Raw genomic sequence first — 23,189 nt, 5'->3', positions numbered from 1 at the left:
ATACCTCTGCAGATTTATCTCATGAAAAGCCCAGCACAGCGCCAAGGGCTCTTGAACCTGGTCCTTGTGGAAGGTTAATTACTAACTGTAGCCAGTTGGTTTGCTCACATCTAGAGATCTCAATTTTGCAGGATATGAATGCCTAGCAGTGGTGTCCACAAACTTTTTTCAAAGAGGGCCAGATTTGATGAAGTGAAGGGCCGTGAGGGCCAACCAAAGTTGTTGTTGAGGTTTTTTTTTAATAAACTACCACAGGGGCCGGATTAAACAGACTGGCGGGCTGGATTAGGCCCCTGAAACAGACTTTGGACATGCCTGGCTAGGGCTTGCCCAAGGATGCGCAATGGCAGAGTTCTATTTCAGGAGTTCCATGTTGGGGATTGACAGGGCTGGGGGAGGCGGCTCCTTCTCCCAACAGCCCACTTGGTTTCTGTGCTAGCTGTAGGAGAAGAAAAACCCCTTTCTCTGCAATCAGCATGGAAATGCAGAGGAGTGCCAGTCAGTCCTTTCATCCTCCTACTTCCAGTCCACTTGGTAGAAGGCTTTCTTTCTTTCTTTCTTTCTTTCTTTCTTTCTTTCTTTCTTTCTTTCTTTCGGCTAGCTTGTTAGGAGGGTAGAGAAGCCTACATTTCCATGTGTGGGATTGCAGAATAGGACTTCTCCACATCTATGGCAAGCATGGGAATGCAGGCTAGGAATATTATTGAAAAACAAACTTTTGTTGGCTTATTTACAAGGCAGGTGTATTGAAGTGTATAAACTGTGAACTAGGAAGTCCTCAAGCAAATGTTTCCTTTGCAGCAAACTTAGAGGTCTTAACAAACCAGTACTCTCTCTCAGCCTCAGTCCCTTCTCTGCAAAATGGGTATGATAAGGCTGATCTTACCTTGTGAGGCATCATTACTGAACCAATGTATGTGATACATTTTAAACTTTCTAAAATGCTCTGTAAAAGCGAACTATTTTGGTTAACATGTTGCAGCTAGTTGGGATTAAGGCTCTCTGCAGCTGGCCCTCTATTTAGATTGTTTATCTGCCAATCCATTTTTTTGACTTCCTGCTGTTTAAACTTGTACAGTGGTCGGCAGCACTGCCCCTAGGCTTTGCTGCAGTCAGCAAATTAAAATCCCATCTCTAACCCCCCCCCCACAAAAAACACCCTTAACTGTATGCTGAGCAGTACAATGCCACCATACGCAATGATCAAGAGTTGATTGGAATTCTGCTTTCTCATTTTAATTTTCAGAGTAACTCCTTTCTTCCCCTTGACAACTGGGCCTGTGTTCCAGAGATCAGTTGGCAATCAGGCTGTGCCCCCTGGTATGTTGGGAGCCCTGCCCATCCCATGAGTCGCTGAGCTTGCTTTGTGCTCCTCCTCCCCCCAAAAGTGCAACACAGCACATTTCTCTCTGCCTGCAAGTATTCACATAGCTGAGGCAGATGCCGCTGGAATTGTGGTGCCCGCATATCCAGTTTGCCACTATGATTGGGTTAGCCTAGGTGGCGAGGCCTTGGGCTTGGGAGTACAGGAGTGTGGCCAGCTGCTGGCTGCCGGGATCTGGTGTCAGCATACTGGGGGAGTTGGGACTGTGTGCGCACATGTGCACACATGCGCCTTGGGATCTGCTTATGCTACGTAGTTATGATGTGTCAGGTACTTGCAGGGTTCAGTAGTGCTCAGAAGGCCATGTCTCCTTCTGTTTGTACCTGTTCATTCCCCCTTCTCTTCTTTTCTGAAGGGTCTCCGTGTTAATTGTACAGCTTTCCTGGGGAAAAAACCTGGCGCAGACACATCACCTGGCAGCTTTCGGTCCTCCGGTGCCAGCCCAGGTCATCATGTGGGATTAAATTCTTACTCCCCAGGTTCAACAAGAGGGTGAAGATGGTTCCTCCTCTCCATGGCTTTATGTGGAATGTGTGTGTGTGTGCATGTGGAGAGGAACCCTGCTGGGTTGACCCAGCTGTGCCCCGACTGAATGCTGCCCCTGATCAGTGTGCACTAGGCTGCTCTTCTGGGTGGCCTGTCACTCCACATCCATCCAGCGCTCCTAGTGATCATAACTCATTAGCTTGTCATGTGTGCAGCTATCACATGGCCTGCCCTCATGCTGGGGAGAGTGGATCTGCACTTAAAGGGGTGGGATGCCCTCTGGCAGATTGGTCCAGTCATGATGTGCTGTTCTCTGTGTTCTGCAGCATCTGCCTGCATACAACATCTCCATGTGTCAGAGGGGCCATTGATAACTGCATCATAGAGACAGGTCTTCTTGACTTTAGTGGTAGAGCACCTTTGTTGCATGCAGTGTTGGCTGCAGGTTCAACTCCTGAAATCTGTAGATAAGGATGGGAGAGACCCCCTGCCTGAAACCCTGGAGAGCTGCTGCCAGTCAGTGTAGACAATACTGAGCTAGATGGGCCAGTGGCCTGACTCTGTATGAGGCAGCTTCATATCATAGTTGGAAGTGACCACAATGGTCATCTAGTCCAAACCCTCCCAATGCAGGAATCTCAACTAAGGCACCCATGACAGATGCCTATCCAACCTCTGCTTAAAAACCTCCAAGGAAGAAGAGTCCACAACCTCCCAAAGGGGTCCTTTCCACTGTCAAACATGTCAAATATGTTCCTGTTGAGTTATTTCTTTATACAGTAGAGGTAGGGGGTAGGAAAGCACAGCAATGTGAAGTACAGTCATACCTCGAGTTGTGTTTGCTTCATGTTGCGTTTTTTCAGGTTATGAATGCGACAAACCCGGAAGTGTTTACTTCCGGGTTTGCTGCTTCGCACATACGCAGGAGCACATTATCACGTCATGCGCATGTGCAGAAGCGGCGCTCTACTTACGGACTCTTTGGAGTGCGAACGGCACCCTGGAATGGATTGTGTCCATAAGTAGAGGTACCACTGTACCAAAGTGAGTATTTGGCTCAAGATAACCAAATCACCCAGTGCTCTACAGGAAACAGCAACAAATTATCAGGGACCCTATTTGTTTGACTGGAGAGACACAGTGTTAGAAACTGAGATATGAAAGCTAGGAGCTAAACGGCACTTTAAACCTAGGCACACTTTTAAAATAACAAGAATACAAAGATGAAAAATGAATGACCTGCAGCTGAAATCTTATGTTCATTTTTCACATGGTCTAGTCCTCATCTGAAGACTGCAAAAAACAAACAAACACAAAGCCATGCTTCCCCTGCCTGCCCCCCAAATATTCGTAAGAGGGTCTTTTCTCCAGTCTTTAGAGAGTGGCTGGAAGTGGGGAGGCAGAAAAAGGTCCTCCTTTCCTTCCACTCTGCAGTTTTAATCTGAAATCGTAGGCCCAGAACTCAGAAACTGCTTGAGCTAATGAAATTCCTTGTCGCAAAACGTGCCTAGAACAATGGAGTTTCGAATGCTTATTAGACACCAAGCATAAACAAAATTTTCTGAATCCTCCAAAAAGAAATGTGGCTATTCTGATGGGGTCAGGCTCACAAATTCTTGACACCCAGAGCAAAGGAAGCCCTGGTGGAGGTGTGTGGAAGGTACTGTCTGATCCCATTTGACCATGTAAACGGTCTAGAAAAGAACTTCAGCTGACTGTGCCATCCATGTTCACAAACCTGAGGATGTTGAACTCACAAAGCATATCCTTGTATATAAATCTGCAACGAGCAAATAAATACAAATAAGCAACGATTCTACTCTGAAATCCACTATAGTGCATCCCAATGCATTTCTGGCTTGGGAGTCATAACCTGCGGAACAGTCTTTCCCAAACTGGTGCCCTCCAGAGTTCTTGGACTCCATCAGCTGCAGCCAGGCTTTCTCAATTCTAGACTTAATAGGCATCATGAATTAACCTTTTGAAAATCAGGTCAAAAGTGGAAGTCTCAAATAATAATGCTTAGTACTTTTTAATTAGGAAATTTTTATATGCTTTCCTGCCATTACTTCAGATTTTTAGACAAAAATTTAACCGAGGAGATAACTGAAGGATGTCCAGCAACATGTCTGTTTCAGGATTTGAATATTATTTCGCCTGTTCTGTTTACTATCCACACAACTTTCCAGGTGCTATAAACTCTAATACATGCAGGTAAAATGGTGCAACTTTCTAGGTGCTGCTTTGCATCCCTTGGCAATAAAGAGGTTGGGATTTCCCTAGACTGGTTTATTTCAACGTTGACATATCTAAGGATTTTCTGGTAGAAGAATTTTCCCCCCCAAACACAGTCATTTTAAAATAAGACCTCTGCTTGATTGATCCTAGTGATCTGGGTTTGACAAGTATTAAAAATTGTCAGACATTAGGACCAACCTCTAACAAAATAATATTGGATTTATAAGCATAGGGATGATGAGGGTTTTAGACTGAACCTAATGGTCAGAGGTCCCTTTACCTTTACCTTTAAGGCAGTTTTCTCTTGCTCTTCTAAATGTAGAGGGGATAGTAGTAGAGGAGCTAGGTAAAGGAAAAGGGACCCCTGACCATTAGGTCCAGTCGTGACCGACTCTGGGGTTGCGGTGCTCATCTCGCTTTATTGGTCGATGGAGCTGGCGTACAGCTTCTGGGTCATGTGGCCAGCACGACTAAGCCGTTTCTGGCGAACCAGAGCAGCGCACGGAAACACCATTTACCTTCTCGCCGGAGCGGTACCTATTTATCTACTTGCACTTTGACATGCTTTTGAACTGCTAGGTGGGCAGGAGCAGGGACCGAGCAACGGGAGCTCACCCCATCGCGGGGATTCAAACCGCCGACCTTCTGATCGGCAAGTCCTAGGCTCTGTGGTTTAACCCACAGCGCCACCTGCGTCCCCAGTAGAGGAGCTATTTTAATATAAAACTCACCTAACGCTTGGACCTTACAGATTCTGTTAAGCTGTTTACTTTAATGATCAAATAAAGTTTCTAGTCCTCACGATGGAATAGTTTAATTCCTCAGCAGTTTCGAAACTATAAATCCCATTTTGTGATACTTTGTTCACTGAAATATTTGTGACACCCCTACCCACCCTGCAGAAAGAAAAACTCCCAAGATCCTCATCTCCCTTGAACTGATCTGCTTACTGTGCTCTCCTGCCTTGCATAATGGGTTTCCCAGGTGCTAGGCCTGAGTGGTACAATCTGCAACTTTCTTAGGCTGTTGTCTCTGAGAGTGGCCCAGCTGTGAGGTCAAATTCGGGACCTCCCTGGAGTCCCAGGCTCATTGGTTCAGGCCAACATTTGCATGAAAACGGGAGCTTTTGTCTCCCAACTTCGGCTTCTGCTGCTGTTCCTGCTGGTGGATTATTTCTCCCATAATCCCTTAGCCTGGCGGTTGCTGGGAGATGTTGATTATGTTAAGGACAAGAGGATCCTGACATCAAACAGGGCCTGGAGCAGCAGGGGCCTGCATGGAAACAAAGATCCGGTTTCCAGGCAGATGCCTGTCCTGGATGAAGAGGAGCAGCAAGTGTGGGGTGGGTGGGGGAGGGCATGGCTTCCTAGATGGATGGACTGTGGAAAATGGGCTCCCTTCTCTGGGTATCCCTGAAATTCAGCTTATAAATGCTTCTTGAACTTATGTGTTAGATGACATACAGATTATTGTGTCTCGAGTACATTTATGTGTTGTGTTGGCAAGTCTTAGGCTGCTCAGAGAACTTCTTGTCACACAGCAGCCTATGACTTATGCAAATAATAGACTTAGATGGGGATAATGTCTCTGGCATGATTTTGGGCTGTTTTCATACTTTGTCTTTTGAGGTGCACTCCTTTTGTGATTATGAAACCTAGAGGTGGGCATTTGACTAGCCAAAAAAGATCCTGCCTCTTTAAAGTACTGGCATTGTGAGGACAAAGGAGGAGATAAATAAGCATCAAACTCTTGTTTGTAATTACATTTCAGCTGGGCCACAGCAGCTGCCTTGGCACATATTGGCAAGCCAAACTTTCTGACTTTTCGTGGTTTATTGTGAACAAGCCATGTGTTGGTGCATCCTGTCCAATAGTTCCAGCTTCACTCCTTCCCTGACATGAGAGTGGTAAACAGTCCAGGAATACTTGGCTTATCATTATGTCTGAACTCACAGACCCTGGTTTGTTGCTCCTTAACAAGCAATGTTAACGAGCCAACCTTAACCCGCGGTTTGTGATTGATTTGCTGATTGGGACTTGTTAGAGAATAATACACCATGATCCATCGTTTAGATGCACCTTCTCCAGGGTGGGGAGCAAAGCAGGAATGATTGGGCAATGCGCACTAACCCACTGCTTGTTCACAATAAGCTGCAATAGACTGGAAACTTTGGCTTACCGTTTCGTGCAAACATGGCCACTTCAACAAGTTATGTAAGAACCTGGCTGTTGTTTTCTTTAAAATATAGATACATTATTACAGGGGTAGGCAAACTAAGGCCCGTGGGTCGGATCTGGCCCAATCGCCTTCTAAATCTGGCCCGCGGACGGTCTGGGAATCAGCGTGTTTTTACATGAGTAGAATGTGTCCTTTTATTTAAAATGCACCTCTGGGTTATTTGTGGGGCATAGGAATTAGTTCATCTCCCCCCCCAAAATATAGTCTGGCCCACCACATGATCTGAAAAAGGTTGCTGACCCCTGCATTATTATATGAGCACTCTGCTGTCCTGGGTTCACTTCAAGATGTTCCTTTCCATGTGTCTCCTTCCAGTGCTTGAAAGAGTGGGGAGGGATGGACAGGCAGGAAGCATGGGATACATTAAGCATAGTTGGGATTCATGCCAATGATCCTTCTGGCCTAATAACTTGTGCTGGTAGGGTTGGTTGGCATCTGTCTGTCTTGGGAGACAATGGAAAAATGTGCCTTCGGGGATGAAGTTAAACTGTTGGGGAGTTACAGCTGCTGCTGTGGCTGTAGAGACAATACAGGAGAGACATGTTTTGTTGCAGCTGGGGCAGATGAAGGTGACTGGTTGCGCAGATGCAGGTGCGCACCTCCCAGCAGTTGTTCCTCCTCTGGTTATGGACAGCAGTGGTGATCATCAAAAGGAAGAAGCAACACTCAGAGCAGAGCAGCTTTCCATCCTGTGCTTCTGTGAAAATTGTGCTATATTCCTTAGTTCAGGACTAGCCAACGTGAACCCTCTGGGTGTTTTTGGACTCTTGCACCCATCAGCCACAACCAGCCCTGGCAATGGTCAGATATGATGGGAGCTTGCAGCCTTAACAGCTTTGGCTGCCCTTGTTCTAGCTCTTGTTGATCAACAGGATGGGACGTGTTTGGAAAGTGTCCAGAGGGCTGAATGCGCTGAGCACAAGTCGTAGTTGATAGATATAAAGCCAGTTCAGGAGTCGAACTTTGAAAACACCATCTTTAGAATGCTTTGCCAGCAACCAGTGAACTGAAGTTCTCAGTTTACATTGATCAAAGTCCAAACATGGAAATGTGCGCTGTCTAGGGAAGAGTGACGCTGTATAGCACATTGCACAAAAATCAGCATCTTTCATTTTGGCAGAAAGACTGGGGTGGTGGAGAATCTGTCTGCAAGATGCCTCTGTTAAAGTTTGTGGAAGCCGCAAATTCAGTGTCCTTGGGTGATGCGGAAGGGGGTTGACAAAGGGCGGATTGTTGTCTGCTTGCTGTAAATGAACTTTCCTTTCAATGCTAACTGCAGTTTCTCAGCATGTGTCACACATCTCTGATTCTGTGGGCCAAAATAGATATGTGCATGCTTATTATACACTAACAGAATACACTTTATTCAAGTGTTGGAGAGGGTCAGGGGGTGTCTCCTGCTTTCCTATATCAACACGAGTGTCAGGGGGAGCAGAACGAAACCTGTCCCTTGCCTTGCCATGCCATGCTGGTTTAAGCTGTTTTCCATCAGCCTGGCTTGGATACCAGAAGTGAGCCAGGCTGTGAGAGGCAAACAGCCTTAAGTGGCTAATATGGCGAGTTCAGACAGGATGGGGCCTTTTTTGTTCTTCATGCGCTCATTTTGGTGCAAAAAGTAAGACTTTATAGGCAAATGGGTGAATAAACATATGGATACCTAGTTTAGCTCTGTGTTGTGTCTGTCATTTAAAAGACCGGGAGTGGGGGAGTTCCTTTAAAATAATCTCAAATTTCCAGTGGCATATGGACATAGAGAATGCTGCCTTCGTGTTGGACCATTGCTCCTTCTGGCTCCCTGTTGTCTACTTTGAGGGTGGGGAACCCAAGGCCAGCCATGTCTTCTGGGGGCTGGGCTACATGTGGGGTGGGGCCAGCTGCAAAAGTGGACGGAGAAATTAGTGTAAAATTTACCTTTATATGGTAGCCTAGTTTCTTATTATTTATTCTGTATCACCACCCACCCACAAACCCCACTCTGTCCTCCCTCCATTGTATACCAATGCAAGCAGGGGGCATTACTAGAGAGTTCACATTCCTACCAGAGAGTGGCACATCCCATTTTGCCGCCTGAGGCAATATGGGAAGTGCTGCTCTGCTGCTGCCACCACTCCCACCCCCACCATACCTGCCACTGCTACTGCCTCTGTCTGTTGTGTGCCCTGCCACTTCTGACGCTGGTGGGGTGACCGTGGGGATGCTGCCTCAGGGATTTCTACTGCCTGAGGTAGTGATCTCACCATGCCTAATGACAGGGCTGGCCCTGAGCAGAGAAGGGTAGGGAGGGTAGGGAGGGAATGTAGCATGGGGAGGATCCTAAGGTTCAGACTCAGATAGGGAGACTTGGGTGTTGCATTGTCTCCTGGTCCTGAGGTTCCCTCCCATCCCTGATCTACTCTGTGTAGCAATCTTGAAGATGTCTTTCTACCTGGGACCTTGTAGCTGGAGATGCAGGGGGTTAAATATGAGATCTTTTGCGTGCAGGTCATGTCCTCTGTCACTGAGCCATGGCATTTTCCAACTATTTGGGATGGTTGAGAAACTCGCATGCTCAAAACTCTTTGTTCTCTCCAATCCTGTGAGGAGATTAAGAAAACATCATGTTAGGTGGGTTCTTTCATTCTGCTTTTGTGAGCTATTACGGAAACACTTTTATGTTTTCTATCTTCTCTCAGCCATGAAGGCTAAGCGATCAGAAAAAGGAAAGCTTAGCTTTTTGAGAATTTCAGCCAGTGTTTTCAGGCTGCGCAAAAATGGCTCAGCTCCCGCTGTGAGGAGGCTGGACTTCGCTATCAGGCAGAAGACTCTGGCTCTCTGATCTTGATAAATTTGGTTATCAGAGCCCCATCTCCATTCCCTTTCAGAATCTTGTTAAACATTTAACGCCCTGCTTCATTATTTCATTTGATGAGAAGCTCAGCAGGCTGCTTTTGGACAGAGACGACTTGGTCACTGCACAATCTATGCCCTGGTAACTTCCAGATCGGATTATTGCAACACATGCGACATGGAGCTGCCCTTGAAGATGACTCAAAAACTTCAGCTGGCCCAAAATGCACTGGCCAGATTACCGGATGGGTTTCCATTATACTAACATGGCTCAGTGTTTCAAGCAGGGCTGGGGGACCTTTTTCAGCCTGGGGAGCCATATTCCCTCAAAGGCAACGTTCTGGGAGCATACCTACGGTGGGTGTAGCCAGTGGCAACAAGTGGATGGAGCAACATGTCTGATTCCTTCCTCCACACAATAGGTGCACAATTCAGAGGTTTCTACACCTGCCTCTCCATCTAGGCAAGTAAGAGGCATTGTCACAGTTCAAGGACACATTCCATCCAAGCAAAAGCACTCAAGGATGGGGTTGAGCAGGGCTACTGACACAGCAGGCATTGGCATTTATGTGGCCTGAGGAGAGTCTCAAGGGTCAGATGGAAAGACCTGGAGACCCAGATTTGGTCCCCTGTCTGAAGGTTCCTTATCCCTGGATTAAAGCTTTAGTTGACTGAGGTCAAAAATACCTGAAAGATTGCTTCGTTCCCTAGAGGCCCTCTCAGGTGTTAAGATCAACAGATTGGGCCCTCTTGGTAGATCTGCCATCCCCAGGGCCATGTAGCGGCTCCCAGCTTCAGTCCTTGGCATCTCCAGGCAAGAGTTGGGAGAGACTTCCTGCCTGAAGCTCTGGAGAGCTGCTGCTGGTCAGTGTATACAGTACTGAGCTAGATGGGCCAATGGTCTGATTCTATATAAGGCAGCAGTTCCTATCTTCCTATCTCAGAGGTGAGGGAGGTGGTGACCTAGAAGAGAGTATTTTCTGTGGCAGCCTCTAAGCTGTGGGATTCCTTCCCTATAGAGGTACACCAGATTATAAAGGTTTTACCATATGCTGAAGATGCCTTTGACACCTGAGATGCATGTTTTTAGAACCTAACCTATTCTTTTGATTGTAAATTGTTTGATTTGATCTTTTAATCGTATTTTTAACATTGCTGTAAGACGCCCTGGGACTTTATGGTGAAGGGTGGATAAGAAAACATTTTATTATTATTACCTGTTGAGTAGGAAGGGTATTATTTAACCAAAGTTAATGCCATTTACTCTTGTGGAACATTCCCTAATTTTTTGGCTGTGCTGCAGCAGCAGCAGATGAATTTTGCATCATCTCTGATCTGGCCCATACGGGCAGCTCATTGTCTGTGCTGTTGCAGGCTCTGTAGGCTATTTTCCTCTTCGAAATTGCTTTCTCTCTTGAATAGATTCCAATTGCAAATTGTAGCGAACGTTGAATTGTGTTAACCCTGCCATGCAGCTACCTTTGAGTTAAAATCTGGCAGCTTTATAAACTAGTCTGTGCCGGCTTGGAGTAGGAACAGAATAATCCCTTGTCTATGGATAGGAAGCCTAAGCTAACTGGAAAGGACATTGATGCTATTCTGGTGTTCTCTGCAGCAAGTGCAAATGGTGTTTCTGTGGCCATTCATCTAGCCCCTTAGCTCCCCATCTGCCCTGAACAATTTCCTGTGGGCACTTGGGAATTCCAGCTCCACAGCTATAGACTCTGCAGCTTAATTATTTGCTATCTTATTATTTATGCCATCTGGACTGGGGGCTGAGCTGTCCATATTGCTTCCTCTACTGGGACATCCACAATCGGGGGTTTGTTTTTTGTTTGTTAAAGGCCTTGGCTTTCCACACTTCGAAGGCATGCTTATATAGAACCATAGCTGTCAACGTTTCCCTTTTTTAAAGGGAAATTCCCTTATTCCGAATAGGATTCTTCGCAAGAAAAGGGAAAAGTTGACAGCTATGTATAGAACATAAGAAGAGCCCTGATGGATCCAGCAAAAGGCCCATTTAATCCAGTATCTTGTTCTCACAATGGCCAACTAGATGCCTGTAGGAAGCCCTCAAGCACTTGTGATTCTGTTTGACAGTAGTGAAAGTGTGAGCATGGAGCTAAAATGTATATGAGGTCTGTCTGTTTATCCACGTAGCCCAGTATCGTGTACTCTCATTGGGAGCAGCATTCCAAGTACTCAGGCAGAGGTCTTTCCCCATCACCTTTTTTAACTGGAGTGGCCAAGGACCGAACATGGAAACCTCTGGATGCAGGGCATGTGCTCTGCCGCTAAGCAATGGTCCCTCATTGCAGCATGTGCACAAAGCAATGTGTTCGTCTTCAGCAATCTGGAATTCAGATTCAGCAATTCCCTGTTGCAGTTTGGAAGCCTTATGGCCAGGGTGGACAGCCAGTGGGCCTGGATGGAACTGGTGGCAGGTGGGCTTCAACCCCCCACCAAATTTTTCTTTCTTCCTCCTCCTTGATTAGGCCAAAGAACTGCCTGGGCAGGCAACACTAGAGTCAGATTTCAAAGTGAGGCTTATGGTGCCCATGGATATGCATTGGCAGGGTGGAAATAAGAACAAACCTTTCTCGTACTTCTGCAGATACGATGGTGTTGTTAAGGCAAACTATTTGGAATCGAACCGTACTTGAGTTTGTGTTCCCAAGCTTTGGGTTAGAGAAATGGAACTGAGCTGTGACTTTTTGCAGATTGTCTACTGTTCCTCACACACCATATCCCCACCTTGCTTCTAAAAAGCGTTTCCGTGCTCTGCACAGTGCCAGTGAATGGATGTGGAAGAGAACAGAGAGCTGTTTTCTCCTTCTCCCCTCCCACCACCTTGGTTCCTTTTAATTAACTCTTCATGCACAATCTCTCCCCCCCCACACTTACCCCACTGAATTGTTAAATTTGTGTTTGGCATGCAGAGGGGGACCCTTTGGGGCTCACAGTTCTTCTGGATTATTTGCTATCCCTTGCCTCAACCTTCCTTTCCAGGGTTCTCCTGAGGGCAGCAACCGTGACATTAGCTCTGTGGGGCAAGGAGGCAGTGGGACCCTTGTCAGCTGGCATGACAAAGATACCCCCCCCAATTCTCAAAACTCTTTGCCAGCCTCTCAGTTGTAAGATGGGCTTATATATCTTTAAATGCAAAACTCTCGAGTCAAGTTTGAGTTCACTCGGCTTGCCTTCTGAGCTCTAAGGGTCTTCAGATTTTTCTTTGTACCCAAGAAGAGGACTAGATAGTTATCCGCAAATGAAAGGTGCCTAGAGACATTTGTAGTTAAGCAGTATACAGTGGGACATGGATGGTGCTGTGGGTTAAACCACTGAGCCTAGGGCTTGCCGATCAGAAGGTCGGCAGTTTGAATCCCTGCGACAGGGTGAGCTCCCGTTGCTCGGTCCCTGCTCCTGCCAACCTAGCAGTTCGAAAGCACGTCAAAGTGCAAGTAGATAAATAGGTCCCACTCCAGTGGGAAGGTAAACGGTGTTTCCGTGCGCTGCTCTGGTTCACCAGAAGCGGCTTAGTCATGCTGGCCACATGACCCAGAAGCTGTACGCCGGCTCCCTCGGCCAATAAAGCGAGATGAGCACCGCAACCCCAGAGTCTGCCATGACTGGACCTAATGGTCAGGGGTCCCTTTACCTTTACTAGTATACAAATTGTTTAAATAGTTAACAGCTGTAAATCACCTCCCGACTCCCTTGCCAAGTCTTCCTCTGCCCTTGCTGTTTTTTGATCAGCCCTGTTCTTGAGAGCAGTGGCAGTTCTTGACTGCATTTGGGATAATGCCCTTTCCTTTCTGTCAGCTTTCTGCAGAGAAGACAGAGAGCAGATGCTCAGGGCTGGGCATACTTTGAGGAAGCATAGGAAAGGCAGACCTCCAGAACAGGAGCTTAGCAGGGTCTCCCTTGACCATTTGCTGCAAGACGCACCACCTCTGTACAGCTGTCACTCAGCACTTGATGTCCCACCAACATCTAATGCTGCCTTGCTTTCCCCCAGGGCCTTAAGCAAAACCCTGTTGGGACTAGAATTTCAGGAAGGGAGTGCATGAGAGGATACCGTCCAGACCCTGTTGGGAGCAAATGTCTGGGGCCGGCTTGTCAGGGACTTGTTATGCTGTGTAAGTGCCCTTTCCTCCCTCATGTGGCTTGGTGTGGTCAGTTGCAGCAGAGTTAATAGCCCAATCAATTCTAGGCATTCCCCCCCCCCCTTGGAAACAAGTCTCACTGAATGGCGTGGAGTTTACTCCCAAGTAAGTGTGCATAGGATTGCAGCTCAAGTGTATGTCACTGCAGCCTTTGAGTGCATGTAGTGCACGGAAAAACTGTCTGCGGACAAACGTCGGCTCCCTCAGCCAGTAAAGCGAGATGAGCGCCGCAACCCCAGAGTCGTTTGTGACTGGACTTAACTGTCAGGGGTCCTTTACCTTTACCTTTAATGCACAGAAAGGCTGAAATCCAAGGTTATGTGTTTCTGCTTGATCAATGGGTGAGTGGTTCAGATGCAACGCTTGTAACCACTAGAAGCTGCGCATTCGGTGTAGTAGGCTGTGGAATTCCTTGCCATTTGACATGAGATGTGCACCCTCCTTGCTGAACATCAGGCACATGACTAAGACTTTCTTGTTTCAGGGGGCATTTTAAGGTAGTGTTCGGTTTTATGATAAATGATACGAGCTGTTCAATAGTGGAATGGACTCCTTTGGGAGGTTGTGGACTCTCTTTCATTGGAGGTTTTTAAGCAGAGGTTAGATTGCCATCTGTCATGGATGCTTCAACTGAGATTCCTGCATTGCAAGGGGTTGGACTCAATGACCCTAGGGGTTCCTTCCAAGTCTACAATTCTGATTCATAATTTATTGTTTAATTTTCTGGGTTTTGTTTTTAGGTGCACCACTTAGAAACATGAATGATTAAGCAATATATAAATGTCTTAAATACGAAAACATAAATAAGATTAAAAAGGATTAGGCTCTGACTGCAATTTCCTTGTTGATATAATTTTCCCATTTGACACAAGGGCGCTGGCCAGTATCAAGACTGTGTTGCTATTTTCAGTCTCCTTCTTGTGTGCTTGAATTTTCAAAGTTCAAGGCCTTGTTCCCAGAAACATCCCTTCTTGGCCTCACAAAAACTAGAGTTAACTCTTCCTGCAGCAGTTGCTCCTTTTCAAATTTCTTCCTGTATGTTATTATTTCAAACTTGTTCTTGTATATTATTAGCTACCTCCTCCAGGTTTTTCTTTTTCTTTGAAGGCACAACTTTCCAGCCTTCTTTGCTATGGAAAAATGTTGGGGAACTTGACTCACATTTTTCTGACCTCTGTTTTGTAAATCTCTCCCTCCTTCCCTGTGCACTTTCATTGCCCCTTTGGCAAAACATCCAAGTTCTCTGAAAGCCCCACTTAACAGAAGCAGAATATACAAACAGAGATCGTGATCTAATTCGTATTTGCATGGACTGTACAAATGCATCTGGAATGTGGGGTTTGGGAGCAAAAGCCCATCCCATGACTCAGCGCTGGGCTTTCTTTTTTTCTTTTTTAACAATCAGGGGAAGTAGAAGTTGTCAGGAAGTACTCCTAAAGTGTGTGTACTGGAAAGAACTTCCTGAGAAGATCTGATAGTGATGGTCTTCCTCCTGCAGTGGCCTCGCTTATTCCATATACACCCCTCTCCCCAGCCCTTTTGCTGAATAGGAGAACAGATTCTCAGTCATCTAAAATTCTTTGCAGTCATTACAAAATCACAGGGCTATGAGATTGTCAGCCAGACAAACAAGCCAAAGTGGTTTGGGAACATTTTCTTACAGCTAGCTGCTTTGGCTTCTTTTAGAAGAAGTTTTAAAAGGATGTTTTTTGTTTTGCAGTCGGCTCACTTTGTGCAAAAATGTAGCCAGGTAGGATGCAGCAGAAGTTACCCCTGAAAGTGAATCCTTTCCGTTGTACCTTTACTTCCCTCCTGTTCTTGCATTACGTCGTTTTGCCATGCTGTGAATCCCGTACTTGGAGCATCTTTCTATTTTCTGTTCATCACACATCTCTCACTCCTTAAGTTCCTTCATCCCAATATCTGCTCCTTCAGCAATGTAATTTTCCTGACCTTAACTGCACCTTTAGGTTCACCTGACTTCCCCCAGTCTCTTGCCACTTTCCTAACCTTGCCACTGGTATATTCTGTACTGCACTGGCCACATTGTTGGTACTTACTGTATTTTTCGCCCTATAGGACACACCGTCCCATAAGGCGCACCTAGTTTTTTTTTTTGGGGGGGGAAATAAAGGGGAAAAATTATTTTCCCCCCAGGCACGGGGCTGGGGCGGGGGAGGCCCGAGCTTCCCCCGACCCCAGCCCCCAAACAGGCAGCTCTCTGCAAGCCGTGGGAGCCCAGCGCTGGCTCCCGCTGCTTGCTGAGAGGTCTGCGAAGCCTGGACGCGCTGAGCTCAGTGAGGGCAGGCTTCAGCATGCAGGCAACTCTCCGCAAGCAGCGGAAGCGCTCCCGCTGCTTGCGGAGAGGTCTGCGAAGCCTGGAGAGCGAGAGGGGTCGGTGCGCACCGACCCCTCTCGCTCTCCAGGCTTCAGCGAAAGCCTGCATTCGCTCCATAGGACGCACACACATTTCCCCTTCATTTTTGGAGGGGAAAAGTGCGTCCTATAGGGCGAAAAATACGGTAATCAATTTTGAACAGTTGTGCCTGTCTGAAGATTTTTGTGAGTGCAAATCCCACAACCTCGGTTGCTATCATCTTGCTGCTTTCTGGTGTGAAGAACTAACAGAAATGTGTTGCATATGTTTTCACTTGTTAGTCAGTAGCACCTGTGGCCACCGTTCATTCAGCTGCTCTCTCACCTCATTCACATGCCTCCCATTCACATCTCACTGCCTGAGCAGCTGGATTTCAAACATGGCAATGCAAAAGTTATGACAGTGGTTTCTGTCCCTCTTAGATGTGTTGGTGTATCAGGAATGTTTGAGTTGATGATAGCACACAGAAGGCACACACCCCACAACCTTGGGCTAGGATATTTCTGATCTCTTTGCATGAATTTGCAGACTGTAATCTGGGCATCTCAATCTGGCAACTGTTCCCTTTAACACCGTTTAAATCTGTGAGCAAGGGTAGAGTCTTTTGCATGTTGATGCTCTCTGAAACATTGTAGTGAAGCACAAATCCCTTTACGCTGGGGAGCATTGGGGAGCCTGCCTTTCATTACGCAAGACCAAAGGCTTGTGGTAAGCAAGGAAAACAAGGCCAAAGTATTACCTTTGAGGTCTTTCTCCTGTTGTAGATCCTGTTCTATTAGAGTCGTTCTCCGCTCCCAATTCCCCTCTGCTTTTCTAAAAAAATGCTCATGTACTCATGCACTGCCCAAGATGGGAGCTGAGCAGGGGCTGGTCTAGTGCCTAGGGTTGGAATAAATGCGAGTTAGTTCCGCTCGGTGATCCTGAACTGCTGGCAGGAGCGGGAGACACAGGCGCTTTCTATTTAAAGCACAGCACAGAGGGCAGGTTATAAAAAGGAAATCTGCTCTGCGGACAGAAGCGAAGGGAGAGGGAAGCCGAGAGCGGGGAGGTGCTGCTGTGCTTGGGCTTCCCTCCCCCATGGCTCTTCTCCGTTGGTGGCATGGCGGAGAAATTGCCTCCCGGAATCCTTCTGCTTCCTTCCACCCCAGCTCCCCTATCAGTTCTAGGTGGGTGGCTTCCCCATTGACTACAGTACCTCCTAAACCGAACACGAAGCATGTTCTGCTTCTTGCGGAAGGGGGAAAATCACATGCAATTCCGGGAAAGATTAACAGAAGCCGTATGTATAAATGGCAGGCTAGTCGTTTCCCTCTGTGCAACATTAGCAGGGTGGTTGTCTGCAGACCTGCTTGGAGCTCCCAGCTTCAGCTGCAGAAAGGAAGAGGCGTGCAAAAGAAATCCACGTTGGAAAAGCAATTGGGCAATGGGCATTTTCCATGGAGACTGGCAGGCAGCTCTAGCTGGCTGTCCTGGCTCTTGGAAGCAAGGAGAGGCAGCCAGGATGCCCATCCTGGAAGGAACAAACAATACCCCAGCTGTCTCTCCTAGATTCAAGGGCCAGAAAAGACACACAGCCTTTCTAGCTGTGAGAGAGGCTTTGCACTTCATGGGCTGTTTCTACTTGCCCTAGGCAAGTGGGTTGTTGCGCCTCTGAAACATAGTATTGCGTGGGAACTCTAAAGCAGGGATGGGGAACCTGTGGTTGAACTTCAACTTCCATCAGCCCTGCCTAGCATAGCCGATTGATGGGATTTGTAGTCCAACAACAGCTAAGAGGCCGCAGGTTCTGCTCGAAAGGAAACCTGCCTCTGTGGAAAGAGTTGGCACTCTGGTCTCCCTCCAGTTCCCTTCCAGCCTTTGAAACTCTTTGAACACAATCAAAGGTGGCCTTTAAATGATAGTGGTTCCTACGTCCCTGCTGTTATGTAAAAAGGCATGGCAGGTACGTTCTGCAGCTTTCTTATCACTCCTGCCCACTCTGAGTGTGCTGAATCTTAGGTGGGGACTTTCCCACTTCTCTGTGCAGTAGAGATAGCTTGAGAGGGCACTCCCCACATACACACTGGTGTATTTTGCAGTGGGGCAGGAAAGCAGTGGACGTAACTGCTGCTGATTCTTCCAGGACTAGTTTATATATGTAGAGCATATAAATTTACATCCGGACATGTGTTGAAATAGGAGGATTTGTAGCATCCATAGCATTCTGTAAAAATAGCTCCTGGGAATCTTCCTGGCTTGATGGAGACCAGGAAGCAAAACACCCTTCTCCACAAGTGCAAGGTAGGCTCTGGATGTGCTCTGCAAGGGAGATCTCTCCTCCTTTGTGTTTTGGAAGCTATCTTTAACCTTAAATATCATTGCCTGGCAGTGATATCGGGGGAATTGGAGTTGCTTTTAGACTGGGATTTTCTGAATGCCAGTATTTCCCTGGCAGGAAAGAGACTGACTTAACTTTTCCAGTGTAAATGAACTATGGAACACAAACTCTGCTCCTTGGCCTGTTTTCTATTTTGCTTTTTCCTCCTTGCTGCCAAGGCTTCTCTTTCTCCCCTAAGCCACCTTTGATCGTCTCCCCACATAGCAGCTGAAAGGGACCTTTCCCATTGACCTCTGGCCTGGCAGAGTGTGGAGGTTGGGAGCTGATGGGCTCCTTTGTGTGGTCTGATTCCTCAGTGGTCAGTGCTGTCACTCCCGGGCGAGGCCTTCTTTTTCTTCTCCTCAAAGGAGAACCAACTCTGAGACCTGACCCTTGCGTCAGAGGCTGCTTATGCTGCCTGTTTTTGGTGGGCCCTGCTGATGTGGCGATTTCCTGGTCATGTTCTTAGCAGCCAATCCCGTCTCTCTTTCAGACCACGCGCAAAGCCCCTCCTGCGGACATCATGGCCATAGTGCAGACCCTGCCTGTCTCCATTGAGTCCGCCTCTGAAGGGGCTGCCCAGCTCCACACGAGTGCCTGCCCGTCCCCTGCAGCCATGGGCAGTGTCAGCAGCCTAATCTCCGGCCGGCCTTGCCACAAAGCCACGACAGAGTTTGGCCCTTTCCGCCTGCCTGGCGGGGCTGGTTCCCAAGAGCCCCTGTGCCATGGACTTCCCACCAAGAAGAGCAGCTATGCTTACGTAAGCGAAGAGGACTGGGCTGAAGAGGTGTCTCCCATCAGCCCCTGTAGTGACACGGAAGACCTGCAGGATGACAAGCCCCGAGTTGGCACCATCCGCGGACCACCCCCCAAGTTGGTGCCTGTCTCGGGGAAACTTGAGAAGGTAAGTAGAGAGCGTGCTTTGGGCAGAACAAGCTGCTCTGTCTAGATCAGCCTTCCCCTATCTGGTGCCTGCCAGATATTTGTACTACAACTCCCACCATCCCTGACCATTGGATATGCTGTACTAGGGCTGATGGGAGCTGTAGTCCTAAATTACCTGAGGGGTACCAGGCTGCGGAGAGTTATTCTAGCTGATGAATGTTTCCTCAGCCCTGTCAAAAGGCTAATAAGGATCCTCTTCCTCCATTGTTCATCTCTATCCTGATTCTGTCTTGAGAGAAATGCATACTGAACACAGGAGTTCATCCTTCTCAGTGCACCTATAATGTCACCCAGTTAAACCCAGGAAGGTGTATTCAGCTAAGGCAAAACCATGGCAGAGTGTCCATGGGTTTCTGCAGGAATTTTTCCAGGGGCATATTAAGGCACTGAAAGAGGGAGCAGGTTAGTTTCTCACGACCCACAAAATAAGAGGAATAGTGTCTCTACATTTTGCCTCATAACTCAGCTTCTACAAGTGCCAGAAACACCATCTTTATTTTAAAATGAAAGCTGGGGATTATGGTTCATCCACCGTAGGGGGTGGGCAACTATTAATGAGCTCTCTTATCCATGTTGCTAAATGGTGCTCCTGTTTGCCTTTGTCTGTATCAGCTAAAAAAGGGCAGCCAGAGTCGCACCACATCAGTTACTACAAGTAGCACCGTAGTCACTCGTGTTCTTCCTTGCTTAGGAGAGGGTTGTGACAGCTGAGGAGAAGGCGGGTAGGTCCATCCTCGAAAGAAGTTCAGAAACAGCCCTTCTAATCTTGACTGAGATTAGACAAGGCCCATTACCTCTCTTGTGATATATGGAGTATACGTCTGCCCAAAGTGTGATAAGGCGGAGAGGGTTCATTATCCATTGATTTAACCTTCTGGTATCAACTTCCACCCTAGCAATCCTGTGCCTGTGTGCTGTTTTTCAGGCCATGGAGAAGACGCTTATCCGTCCCACGGCCTTCAAGCCAGTCATGCCCAAGAACCGCAATGGCCCCCTGCAGGGGCACTTGGCTCTGCGTCCTGGTGCCTCCGTGCTCTCCGAGAGCCAAGGTAGTCTCGCCCAGCTCTTTGGCGGTGCCCCTGCGGGCAGCACCGAGAAGCACAACTCCCTGAGCTGCCGAACCAGCTCTCACTCAGGGACCATGTCGGACTCTGGGCGCAACTCCCTCTCGAGCCTCCCCACCTACAGTACTGGATGCAGCCAGCAGATGGAGCCAGTCAGCATCTCCATGGGCCACATCACCCTGGATGGTGGCGGTGGCGGAGGAGCCGGTTCGCGTGGCCTCACGGGGCCTTCAAACTCGGACAGCGGCCGCTCGTCGTCGAGCAAGAGCACGGGCTCTCTGAGCGGCCGGGGCCACCATTCCTCCGACAGCGGCTCCTGCGGGGGACGTTCGCCTGTGCACAGCGGAGCGGATGAAGCCCTCCTCATTCACGAACTTGAGGAGAAGTTGCGGGAGCGTGAGGTCGAGCTGCAGCACCTGAGGGAGAGCTTGGACGAGAATGAGGTGGCCATTTGCCAGGTAAGCTGCTCGGGGTTGCTCGCTTGCTCCTAATGCAGGCAGGTCTGATGCAGCAAGGGGAGCGCTCGTGTTTCTCACCAGGGAGAGGGTTTCTTTGGTTTTTGAAAGGCTGCTTCTACTGTGGGACTGCCTTTGTTGGTGCTTGGAGCGGCAGCAGCTTCTCGTTTTACCAGGCAGCTTTCATGAGGCAGTTGCTGTAGGGCAGGAACCGGCAGGTTCATCTCCAATAACGTCAAGCAACTGGGAGCTCCTTTGTGGCACAATTAGGTTAAATTCACCTCAAGGCAGAAAGGGGTACACTGCCTATCGCAAGGTGCAAGGTGTTGTCGATGTTGAGTAGGCTGGCAGCACTGCATGCTGGAAACTAGTCCTTGCAGGAATTAGCAGCATAACTTGGTTTCCAGTGTGCAGATTTGCCACTCCCCTTCTTGGCAGCTTCCGTACTATGACATTAACAAGTTCTCCAACTGTTTGTCTCACAGCATCCTATTGTGACGGACAAAAATGAGTAATCATAAATAAGGTCTACATAATCTAATAAAGGAGCATTGTTGTGTGTCTTGTTACCAGAGTCATGATTTCACAAATGTTTCCAGTCTGTCATCTTGCTTTTCCAGACAGCATAATAATCTGTTCCTGGAACCCAGTTTGCACTTTGTTATCATCTAGGTGAATTAGTTGTAATTTTGGGCGCTTGCAGGCTGCTATTATTGTAATCTTTCTGTTGAGACCCAGTGGTTGGCTACATCCCCTCCCATGCTGACTAGGATGTGTGATCAGGAGCGTAGTATCCAGAGCACAAAATGTGATAGTTTCATTATCTGGTATCATCTGGTACGTAGGCTGAGACCCTATCTGCCTGCGGACTGTCTCGCCAGAGTGGTGCATGCTCTGGTTATCTCCCGCTTGGACTGCTGCAATGCACTCTACGTGGGGCTACCTTTGAAGGTGACTCGGAAACTACAACTAATCCAGAATGCGGCAGCTAGACTGGTGACTGGGGGCGGCCGCCGAGACCATATAACACCGGTCTTGAAAGACCTACATTGGCTCCCAGTACGTTTCCGAGCACAATTCAAAGTGTTGGTGCTGACCTTTAAAGCCCTAAACGGCCTCGGTCCAGTATACCTGAAGGAGCGTCTCCACCCCCATCATTCTGCCCGGACGCTGAGGTCCAGCGCCGAGGGCCTTCTGGCGGTTCCCTCATTGCGAGAAGCAAAGCTACAGGGAACCAGGCAGAGGGCCTTCTCGGTAGTGGCGCCCGCCCTGTGGAACGCCCTTCCAGCAGATGTCAAAGCGATAAACAACTACCTGACATTCAGAAGACATCTTAAGGCAGCCCTGTTCAGGGAAGTTTTTAACGTGTGATATTTTATTGTATTTTTGGTTTTTATGGAAGCCGCCCAGAGTGGCTGGGGAGGCCCAGCCAGATGGGCGGGGTATAAATAATAAATTATTATTATTATTATTATTATTATTATTATTATTATTATTATTATATTATTATTATTATTATTATTATTATTATTATTATTATTATTATTATTATTGTGCGCTAGTTGAACCTGGACTAGTGCATGCAGTCCTGGACGCCATGTTTTAAGGGGGATACGGGCAAGCTGGAGAATGTTCCATGGAAGGCAACTAGGATGCTGAGATGTGGAGGAACCAAGTCATATGAAGAACGATTGAAAGAGCTGGATGTGTTTAGCCTGGAGAAGAGAAATTTAAGGGGAGACATGATAGCTGCCTTTGACTATCAGAAGGGCTGTCACTCAGATCAAGAAACAGATGTGTTCTCTGTTGCTCCAGAGGGCAGAACTTGCACCAATGGGTGGAAATGGCAAGGAAGCTGATTTCAGCTAAACATTAGGAGAAAATTCTTAATGGTAAGATCTATTTATCAGCCTTAAAAAAAAGTATGCAAAACAGGGACTGTTTCCCTCCTCCCACCTGCCTGAAATTTGATAGGTCTGATCCCTGGGAGGGGTAGTGGAAATTCTGGAATGTTGATGCCAACTGAATTAAAACACAGAAGCTGCAAGCGGCGGCAGAGCTTTCCTAATGCAAGGGGTTGATGAAAAGGGGTGCTTTCCTTCCAGGTGTACGAGGAGAAGCAGAGGCGCTGCGAGGAAGAGATGGAAGAGCTGCGGCAGGGCTACACCGCCAAGCTCCAGCAGTCAGCGCAGAAGGCCCAGCGCAGCCAGCAGGTGCTGCAGCTCCAGATCTTCCAGCTGCAGCAGGAGAAGAAGAAACTCCAGGAGGACTTTGCACAGCTGCTGGCCGAGCGGGAGCTGCTGGAGAAGCGCTGCGCCTCCTTTGAGCGAGAGCACACGGAGCTGGGGCCCCGCTTGGAAGAGACTAAGTGGGAGGTGAGCCTAGGCTGCGTGAAAGAGGGGCTTCCCTGGCTCCCCCGCCCCCAGGTTTGAAAGTTGCATAGTGCACAAGGTTGCACCGCTAGCAGAGGGCTGGCTGTGCTGCTTTCAGAGATCCTGGAGGTTCCCTCTTGCCTTATTTCCCCTTAGAAGTCTTTAAACACCTGCCTTTAGTCTATACAGGGAAGTCCCCCCCCCAATCACTAGTTATCCCTTTCTGGCTGAATTGGAGGACAGACCAGAGCAGCCTTCCCATCCAGCTGCCCTCCCGATGTT

The 23,189-nt window shown here is 47.9% G+C and overlaps 1 protein-coding gene across 9 annotated transcripts in view; it reads left to right on the top strand.

The window, feature by feature from the left end:
• Positions 1-23,189, top strand: part of LZTS2 (leucine zipper tumor suppressor 2) — a 68,491-nt gene that overhangs the window by 39,910 nt on the left and 5,392 nt on the right. For all 9 annotated transcript variants that reach the window (XM_083615324.1, XM_083615326.1, XM_083615328.1 and 6 more), the window contains 3 exons: positions 18,565-18,975; positions 19,942-20,538; positions 22,641-22,910. In XM_083615324.1, coding sequence (XP_083471450.1) covers positions 18,595-18,975; positions 19,942-20,538; positions 22,641-22,910 — 1,248 coding nt within the window. In that variant the 5' untranslated portion in view covers positions 18,565-18,594. The remainder of the gene's footprint in view (positions 1-18,564; positions 18,976-19,941; positions 20,539-22,640; positions 22,911-23,189) is intronic.

The sequence above is a fragment of the Podarcis filfolensis genome (assembly GCF_964270895.1).
Source record: "Podarcis filfolensis genome assembly, chromosome: 5".
Classification (NCBI taxonomy): domain Eukaryota; kingdom Metazoa; phylum Chordata; class Lepidosauria; order Squamata; family Lacertidae; genus Podarcis; species Podarcis filfolensis.
This window is presented reverse-complemented; position numbering and strand designations above follow the sequence as displayed.